The 10,000-nt window shown below is 53.5% G+C and overlaps 1 protein-coding gene across 20 annotated transcripts in view; it reads left to right on the plus strand.

Moving 5' to 3' along the window:
- EBF3 (EBF transcription factor 3) overlaps positions 1-10,000 on the plus strand; it is a 142,435-nt gene that overhangs the window by 126,867 nt on the left and 5,568 nt on the right. For 4 of the 20 annotated variants that reach the window (XM_056794976.1, XM_056794983.1, XM_056794995.1 and 1 more), the window contains exons 11-15: positions 220-308; positions 5,399-5,464; positions 6,638-6,815; positions 8,041-8,226; positions 8,656-8,853. In XM_056794976.1, coding sequence (XP_056650954.1) covers positions 220-308; positions 5,399-5,464; positions 6,638-6,815; positions 8,041-8,226; positions 8,656-8,853 — 717 coding nt within the window. Of the gene's footprint in view, positions 1-219; positions 309-5,398; positions 5,465-6,637; positions 6,816-8,037; positions 8,227-8,655; positions 8,854-10,000 lie in introns of all 20 variants that reach the window. The other 16 variants (XM_056794964.1, XM_056794973.1, XM_056794988.1 and 13 more) reach the window with 7 other exon arrangements.

A 10,000-nucleotide genomic window follows, 5' to 3' on the forward strand; every position in this document is an offset into this window, starting at 1 on the left:
GAAAGAAGCAGAAAGAGAGAGAAAGGAGAGAGAGAGAGAAGTGAGACACACACAGAAGGAGAGAAACAGAGACACACACAGACGGGGGAGGGGCCCCGGGGGGGGGCAGCTTCTCCCTAAGTGAGACGCCCAACGATGGGCTTGTGGTCTGCTTGGGGCAGAGCAGGCCCCAGATGACGGCAGTGACTAACTTGGCCCTGTCTCTCTCTTGCCTTCCAGCCCTTAATGAACCAACCATAGATTATGGCTTTCAGAGGTTGCAGAAGGTGATCCCGCGGCATCCAGGGGACCCCGAAAGGTTACCGAAGGTCAGTGCGCTGGACGGCTCGGGCCGCCCTCTTTGCTTGCTTGTCGTGTCTGGCGGGGGCTCTGGGCGTCCCCCGAGCAGGCCCCTCCGAAGCCTCCCTCGGGCTCCAGGCTTCCCGGGTCCGCAGGCAAACGTGCGGGGGGGGGGGGGGGCACCATTTTGGATTCCACGAGGGGCCGAAGTTGCTGCGTCATGAAAGCGTCCAATTAAGCCGTTTCCACTCCAGTAGCCTGTAGTGATTCCCATCTAAGCAGTCCCCCCTCTGATCTGTGATTATTTGACTCTTGTTTTCCTTTCATTTTCCAAAGCTCGATTCGGTTTAATCTTTTGTTGACAAAGCTTTGGTTCTAAGTCCCGACTTAGCGCCAACCAATGAAGTCCACAATGAATATCTGGAGGGACTTTTCATTTACATTCCGCCAAGACAAAGCGGCCCTTGTTTATGCACAGCCGCCGCCTATCAGAGAAATCCCATTTTGATGTGCCGCCTGGAAGATAAGGAAGCGCCTGGACACCCACGAGGGGGTCCCAGCTCGCCTTGGGGCGGCTGCGCTCCTCTGTGGCGCCCCCTGTCGGCGGCTCGCACCCAGCGTGGGCAGGGAAGCGCCCCTGAACCCTCCTCGCCGTGGCCGCCGAGGCCGGATGCTCCGTCAGGGCCATTCGGAGCCCTGCGAGGATGTTCACTTCGGGGTTTGGGGTCCGGCCGACGTTCCGGCAGAACCAGCCTCGCCCTGAGGAGGACCCGAGTGCTCTACCACCGAGCTCGGCCGCCCATCCAGAGAGCTGGGCCGGGCTCTGCAGGCAGGCGCCGCTCCCCGGGGAAGAGCCAAGAGAAGGCCAGGAGAAGGGGGGGCCTCGGGAAAGGCAGAGGCCCGGCCGGCCCTCAGGCACAGGGAGACTTCTGTCCTCGTGTCCTGGCTAAAGGTAGAGGCTGCTAGTAGAGGAGGCCGGCCGTGCAATTCAAGGCCTCCCTTTTGTGTACAGAAAGAGCCGGGGAGGCCTGGAGGGGGGGAGTCCCTAGAAGCAGAGATCTAGAGCTGGGAGGCACCCTGGAGGCCGCGCACGAGGCCAGGCCTCTCCTTTCACAGATGAAGAACCTACGGTCCAGACGGGCAAACCGTCCCAAGGTCAGCCAGGGAACCAGCGACCAAGGTGGGATTCGAACCCTCGCCCTCGGCACTCTTTGTGCCGAGCCTCACTTTGCCACACAGAGTCTCATGGACCTCTCCCGGCGTCTCCTCCGTCCAAGCACCTGTCACCCCCAGATCGGCTCTGCCCAACCTTCCAAGGCGCGGTGCCGCCATGTGCACCCGATGCGGGACCAGCACCTGCGTGGGTGTGCCGAGACCCTCCGGAGCCCGGGTAGACGCCGGCGGGCGGGAGCGCCTGTGCCGCGGTGTCAGATTTGTAGTTCTGTGTGTTTTTTCATGCGCTTTAGATCATGATGACAGGTCAGTTAGCCCGGTGCCAGCTGTCCCGCGCTGCGCCGGCTCTTTTAATTCAGGTGAAGCCGCATTGTTCAGGCTTCACATAAAACGATCACGGAGCGAGATGAAATCTAGCAGTTTCAATAAACAACATAAATATTTGATTTTGTTCTAATGGACCCAAATGTGGAGTTCAGCGGCATGTAAATTAAACTGTCAAGTGATTCATCATCGTTAAGCCAGCCGTCGGAGCTCGGTTTACAAGGGTCAGAGCGGCTCCTAAGTAAAACAGCAATTGGCCTTAACATACATTCTGAATGAAAAAAGAAATGGAATCAAGAGAATGCGCTTTAGGTGTCACCAGCAGAGAGTGGGAGCGCGAGCGCGCGCTGGAGACGGGCCTTCTGCAGGGCTCCCGCCAGGGCTTCGCCCCACTCGATAATATTACCACAATATTGATCTTTGCAGCAATTTTTGTGGAACCCCGAATGCACGCAGGCACGTGCTTGACGGGTAATTGTGCCCCGACAGAAAGCCGATACGCCGCCCGGCCGGCCGGCCGTTGTTTGGACGAGCACTAATAATGCTGCTTCAGAGACAAGGACTTGGCCCAGAATGGAAGTTTCCCTGCGCGTCCGCGTCTTCGGGCGCAGCCAGCGAGCGCCTCCATCCTGGGGGAGTGGCGGAGAGAAGCAAATGGCACCGACCAAAATAAAGGCAATACCAAGAGGCAGTCATGTGGCAAGAGCAGAGATGGGAAGAGAAGCCATCGCTAAGTGATCAGAGGCCGAGCCATCCGTGGCCTTTTTAAGACCTTATTGGAAACAGCCTCATCAAGGCTGGAACAGGGGACGGGGAGGAAAATGAGGCCGGCCAGCCGGGCGAACCCCGGGTCCTGCCGAGGCCGGGAGGGGCCCCAGCAAAGGCTCCGGGCGGGCGGGCTTTGCTGGAAAATTAATTGCCTGCATTTCATTTGTGTTTGGTCTGTTTCATGCATCCCACCCAAATATATTCCATGCTTTCTTTTTCTAATATACAAAAATTTATTAGGAATGCGGTCATGTTGAGCAATTACCCAGGCATTAAAATTCATCTTCTTTTCCCGCTTTTTGAAGTAGCTACATCTAATGGCTCTGTACTCTTCAATGTATTCATAACCCCAGGCAAGAACTAACAGAATAATTGCTTTACAGTTTTATAATGACATTAGCACCTGCAGCAACATCACCTTGGTTACCTCTTTTAACTGTGATGATATATACGGTTCTTGAGGAGCGGGCGTGTGAATAATCACGGATATTCAAATCGCGCCCGTCCACTGTACAAGGCGGCATACTCATCATCATAAAACTGTACATTTGTCAGGAAACAACGGCAGAAATCATTTGAGGTTTAATAGTTTCCATTTAACTGGAAGTCTGTTATGTCCTATTGAAAGGCAGCCAATTACACTTATGGCAGTGCCGGAGAAATATCCCTGGCGCTGCGCTTCCAAGCCCATTGGGCGCTAATCGTATTCACAGCGTGAGGCGGTGTGCAGGAGCCCGGCGCGGCATATTGGAAAACAAACTTGTTCAAAGCATCCTTGACTGATTGGCTTCCACGTTTGGTGTCTCTCTGATATGACAAGACCACCACTTAAGAGCAGCTTTGAAAGTCAGGTTCATTAGTTAAGATACTATCCAGTAATAGGCAGATTAGCGATAAGAGCAGACGTCATTTTCCTAAACTATCCTTATGTTCCAATTGAAAAGGACCATATGGACAAGTAGGTGGAGGATATTTTCTGGGAATGAAAAATCGCTTGTACACGCGGCCATCTTAATTGCTTTAATCGTTGCTTAAAATTGAAAGGCATGTAAAAAGTCTTCGGATATGATAGGAGAGATTATGAGTAATTATTAACACCTCGGAAAAACACTTTATCTTGCTCACCGAGAGCTGCTCGGGCTAACGAAACCTGATTAAGACAGCTGTGCCTTTCATTGATTATACCTGCTTCCTGACAAGTATAATTCTTTATTTGTATGCAAACTAGATGCATGCAACATCAAGCAGAGACACCCATTTCAGAGGTAAATGCCCATTGTAAGAGCCATCCATCCGGCAACTTTCGGGATTAAGTGCTGCTCCTCTCCACCACTACGTATGGCGGCCCCAAGAAGGGAGCCGACAGTGATTAATCTTGATAAATAAAGGATCCAGAAGCGCCAGGTTCAGGGAGATGAGAGAAACAATGAGCCGGGGCCAGGGCTTCACAGCCACTCATCGCCCTTTCAAAGGTAACACCGGGCTTTGCAGAGCCCCAGCCTTGGCTGGGCTGTTTACCTTCAGACAACTGGAGGTCCATTTGCATTAAGATGTCCTTGGAGCCAAGCCGGGCCATGTCAAGTGATTCTTGCCCTACCCAACAGCCTGAACCCTCAGACTTACCCAGAAAGTTTTGGCCAGCCCTAGAGGCCGACACTTCCAGCTTTGGACTCCAGAGTCCCGGGTGCACCCCCCGCCCCCAAGCCCGAGACATCTCTGGCACCATCTCCTGAGACAAGAGTGGCTTCCTGGAAGGACCAGTCTTCCCTTTCCCCTGGATTTTCAAAACCAAACCAAACTACTTTCAGATCGATGACAATTGGGTGTGTTTCAGAGATCTCGGCTCACTTTGAAGGAGTTCTTTAGAGTTAAAAATCCAAATCGATACCTATGGCTGCAGGAAGCCTTGGAGGGGCATCCCGTAGCTTAGAAAGAAATGCAGCACCATTTTCTCAAGGCTCGAGGTGCCCCCCCCCCAAAGAAAATTTTAAATGAAGCCCATTTGTATTGAAAATGAACCAAACTCAGCTTAATCCTCACCATCGCCAAGCTGGAGGTAGGCGTGCAGACATGGATAAGACCAAATTCAGTGCATCCATGCCCCCAGGCACAAGTACTCAGCACTCTCTGAATGTGAAGTCATTTATGAAGTCCTTTACAACAGGCAGTCAAAGAGGTTAATTGAAAAATTTCTTAATGTCATTATGAAAGAACTAGATTAACCCAAGTTAATTCACTTTATTGTTCAAAATAAAGAGGACTAAGCATTGAACTCACTCGCAAATTTGGGGCATGAATTAGGGGTGAGATGTTGTCTTTAAGGACTCTGCCAGTTTAATTAAGATATGGAAAATTACTTATTGTTCTTCAACACGAAAGTGCTAGGAATTAACAAGCAAACGTGGCTGTGCCCGGGCTTTTCCTATCTTCACTGCGTGTGTTTGTTTGTTTAATACCCAGAAGACTCCACCATTAAACCTCCAGCACCAATTCCCGCACCCAGCAGCAAGCGCCAGAGCAGCAGAGACAGGGCTGCCCCCACCCCTGCAGACCTCTTGCTCGTCAATCATCAGGCAACAGCTGGATGTAAAACCCAATATGCTTCCGAGGCGCCCGCCTAACTTTGACTTGAAGGCACAGGCTTGGGCCACTGTCACACAGCCCCTTCCCTGCAGGTCCCTACCTGGTCTAGAGCTAACAACAGCACAGGGGGATCCTGGGCTCCACTCCGCTCCCTTTATCGGTCCCTTCTCCTGGCAGATGTGGCCATAAACATGTAGCCTCTTCTGGAAAGGAACAAGAGGCCTTGGCGGGCACTTGCAGTGACATAAACCAGAGTTTACTTTTCCTTTAGGAAGTATTACTGAAGAGAGCAGCTGACCTGGTGGAAGCCCTGTATGGCATGCCCCACAACAACCAGGTAAGTCACAGCTGCCCTTTTTATGCTTCCACCTGGGTGCCCCCTCGGTACAGATGGCACTTGCCACCAACTGCCTGGTGCTCAACAATGTGATGGGGGTGGGGGCTCCGAGGAAAACCAGCCACCTATCCACTTTTGTCCTTATATGGCTAGTTTCATTGTCAGGAAGGACGGGTGAGTATAAGGTACCAAAAGCATAACCAATCCTTAAGACAAGAGGCTAACCTTGAACTGAGTCCCAGATATATAGGGGCTAATGGGAAGTCATAAGGAAGTTTGCTGAGCCAAGCCAGAGAGTGAATACAGCAGAATTTGTAGCCTCGGGATAATAGAGTCTAGCCATGGACTCTGTGAAGTTAGTTTTTTGTTCCTTCCTTCCTTCCTTCCTTCCTTCCTTCCTTCCTTCCTTCCTTCCTTCCTTCCTTCCTTCCTTCCTTCCTTCCTTCCTTCCTTCCTTCCTTCCTTCCTTCCTTCCTTCCTTCCTTCCTTCCTTCCTTCCTTCCTTCCTTCCTTTCTTCCTTCCTTCCTTCCTTCCTTCCTTCCTTCCTTCCTTCCTTCCTCCCTCCCTCCCTCCCTTCTTCTCTCCCTCCCTCTCTTCTTCTCTCCCTCCCTCCCTTCTTCTCTCCCTCCCTCTCTTCTTCTCTCCCTCCCTCCCTTCTTCTCTCCCTCCCTCCCTTCTTCTCTCCCTCCCTCCCTTCCTTCCTTCCTTCCTTCCTTCCTTCCTTCCTTCCTTCCTTCCTTCCTTCCTTCCTTCCTTCCTTCCTCCCTCCCTCCCTCCCTCCCTCCCTCCCTCCCTCCCTTCTTCTCTCCCTCCCTCTCTTCTTCTCTCCCTCCCTCCCTTCTTCTCTCCCTCCCTCCCTTCTTCTCTCCCTCCCTCCCTTCCTTCTTTCCTTCCTTCCTTCTTTCCTTCCTTCTTTCTTTCCTTCCTTCCCTCTTTCCTTTCTTTCTTTTTAAGTCCCCAGAAACAGTGGGTTTATGCTTTCCTTCATCATCCATGGAGGCATTGGGAGAAAAAGACCTGTCCAGTGCTGGGAGGTGGCTGTTTTCATCATTGGTGTGTGGGCCAACATACAATGGTGCAAGATCTCAGATCGGAGCCTGTAGCCCGATTCCTAAATGTGCTAGCAAGCACAGGCGATATCATGTAAGGAACCTATTCCGTCCCTGTCCTAGGAGATCATTCTGAAACGAGCAGCTGACATCGCTGAAGCATTATACAGTGTGCCGCGGAACCACAACCAGATTCCTGCCCTTGCCAACACTCCGGCGCACACTGGCATGATGGGAGTGAACTCCTTCAGCAGCCAGCTAGCGGTTAATGTCTCGGAGACATCACAAGCCAATGATCAAGGTACGCGTTTGGGCTGGGGTGAAGCTTTCCTCCGTCCGCCATGGACTCTTTGAGTTGGTTGATACTAGAGATGGATCTTATCGCCATTGCTACACATACAATGAGTGCAGGTGATAAAGATGTAGAGCCCAATATTTCCTTTCTCATTTCCTCACGTTTGGATGAACTACCTCTTGGCGGAACTAAAACTATCAGCTCTAGGATAGCTATTCAGTGCAGTGCTTTGTCCGTGAGGGGAGTGGAACCTGAGCTCTAATGATGGCATCGTTAATACGTGCTAGTTTGTTACATGGTTAGACATGGTTTGCCTGAAATGTTCTGGAATCCGATCCTCCAACACGTTGCTTTCCTCTCGGTCGGTAAATATAGAGCATCCCGATGGAAGCAGCCAATGATTGTTGACATTGGCCGAACAGGGTTCGTGTTCTCATCCCATAGGAGGTAGAGGGAAGAAAGGACCCAAGTAGGGCCCCCGCACCCCTCCACGTTCTTTTCTTACCGATAAAACTCTTCCTTTGCCCCCTGCCCCTCCCATCAAAGAAATGGGCCCCAGGAAAGCTGAGCGGGCCATCTCCCTTAGCTCTTCTCTTTGAAAAGACACGCAGGCACCAAGTGTTGTAGTCCTTCCCCGCAGCCCGCCCTCTCAGCCCGCCTCGGGGCGATGCACTCTGGCCGTGGCCCCCCAGGAGGTCAGTTAGCCCCCTCGGGCTCAGCAGGCTCGCTCCCATTTTTGTTTCTGCTCCCCTTCATGAAACAGGTGCTCAGCAGCCTTGTGATAAAAATAGCCCCCCTAAGGATGCAGACCCCAAAACAACCTTTTCAGGCGAGATCCCTGGAACAAACAAGTTTTTGCCTGTCAGCGATGGCATTTGAAGGTCTGGGAGGGCTGAAAGTTCACCGTGCGTGTTGGTCCAGCCAGGAATCAAGCCTGTTGATAATTGCTACTAAAGATAAACGTGAAGGAACCTGACACGGTTGGATCGAAGAGCGCTTTGGTTGACTGTCTCAGCCCGGGGAGAGACAACCCAGCCTGCTCGCACTTGATTTAGGCAGGGTTGGCGTGATAAGGTTATCTGCAGCTGAGAGGGTTGATAGTGCAGCAACAAGGCGGTGCGATCAATTAGGAATGTCTACGGTGTGGTGTAGGTTCGCGGGGAGACCCCCCCCAAGTGCGCCTTACCAATAATAACGTGATTTTTGTGGGGGGGGTGGCTTTTAACAGTAGGCTACAGCCGCAATACAAGCAGTGTTTCCCCGCGAGGATACGTTCCCAGCAGTACTCCCCAGCAGTCCAATTACAACACAGTCAGCAATAGCATGAATGGATATGGAAATGCCGGCATGCCCAATCTAGGCGTCCCTGGCTCTCCCGGATTTCTAAATGGCTCCTCAGCTAACTCTCCTTATGGCAGTAAGTGTCTGTTTTTGTCACGCATCCTCATGCAGATTCATTTCCCTACCGACCCCAACACTTGCCTTGTCTTGATTTTTCTATGACGTGAGCTACTGGATAAAAGGAGGGGGTGACTCTGGAGGCTGGACATCCAAAATGGCTCTAAGAATTGACTTGCAATGCGGTCGACCCGCGGGGTCGCATGAGATCCAAACCGAACCAAACCGAACCAAAGCAGAGCATTGGGCTGCGCAATTTGTACCCAAAGTCCAACACCAAAGAGTTTGCCTGTTATCCAGAGAGTGGCCAAGCCAAGAAAGTGTCGTGTTTTTCCGTGTCCTTTTCTCGATCTCTTAAGAGGCGGGCGAGGCCTTCTAGGACTCTCTTTGTCCGCGTTTGCCGCGCACAGACCGAAGCTGAGTCCTGATTCTGTTTGCTTTGTTGCAGTAGTGCCGTCAAGCCCTACCATGGCAGCCTCTTCGGTCACCCTCCCTTCAAACTGTAGCAGTACGCACGGCATTTTCTCATTCTCACCTGCCAATGTCATCTCTGCAGTGAAACAAAAGAGCGCCTTCGCGCCCGTCGTCAGGCCCCAAGCTTCTCCCCCGCCATCCTGCACCAGTGCCAACGGGAACGGGCTGCAAGGTGAGTGAGGGCCGCGCCGGGGGGGGGGGGGGGCGAGGGGGGCCGCCCGGCCACGGCCGACACCAGGCCAGGGAGCCGGAGCAGAACCGCCCGGGGGACGTCTTCAGAGCTTTCCGTGCTCCGTTGAGTCGGGGTCCCCTGGCCGTCTCCCCCGATCCTGCCCCTTACGTTTCGGGGCTGGTTTTGTGGCATAGTCTGGAAGCAAAGCCGGCTTTGTCCCCGTGTCCCCTCAGACACTCAATGGAGCTGGAGGGGACCTCGGGCACCTTTGGTTCAGCCCCCCCATTTCTCAGAGGAAGAGATTGAGGCTGAGAGCTATGACTTGCCCAAGGTCACGCAGGGAGGAGTGGCGAGGCCAGGATGGGAACTCAGGCCACCCAACTCGGAGTCTACTCCGCTTTGTCCCGAGTTCTTGCCCTCCCCTCCCTGTCCCTCAGGGACATGCCAGGCTTGGCAGCAGAAAGGTCCGACTTCTGATCCCCTCTCTGATCCCCACGTGGCCTGTAGCGATGACCGCGTCCTTGTCGGACCCCTCCTAGCTATGTGACACTGGGCCAGGCTGAACCTCTCTGTGCCTCAGTTTCACCGTCTGTAAAATGAGGGCGGTGGCTTCCGAGATCTCTTGGGCCTCTCCATCTCCTTATCTCATTCCTGTCCTGCTCCTTCCCTTTGCTTTGGCTCGGCGAATGCCAGGGTCGACCTTTTTCTGCCCAAACGCTGGCAGGATCCCCTGGAGAAAACCTCAGGCGAGGGACGGGTGACAAAATGACGGACGTTAGTTATCGGACCCGCAGGCAGACCAGAGCCCGGGCCGGGGAACGTCATGCTTCCCAGGCTCAGGAGCCGGGCAGGACTCGGGACCCCCAATTTTACCCCAACTGGATCGAAGCCGTGTCGTCGCTCCTCCTCTTCGAGGGCTCCCTGGGTGCGGTCAGGAAGGGGGTGGCTCTGCCCGGTGCTGCTAGCACCTCTGCCGCCAGCTGGGCCCGGCGGCCAGCTGGGTGGCCTTCCCTCCCTGAGCCCTGCTCGGAGCGGCCTCCCTGGCCCACCCCAAAGAGCGGCAGAGGCTAGAAGCCTTCCCCTCCCCCAGCCCTGCGCCCGCTGCCCCCTTCTTGGGTTTTCATGGCATCTGAGAGCCAGGCTGACA

This window comes from Monodelphis domestica, chromosome 1, assembly GCF_027887165.1.
Source record: "Monodelphis domestica isolate mMonDom1 chromosome 1, mMonDom1.pri, whole genome shotgun sequence".
Taxonomy (NCBI): Eukaryota; Metazoa; Chordata; class Mammalia; order Didelphimorphia; family Didelphidae; genus Monodelphis; species Monodelphis domestica.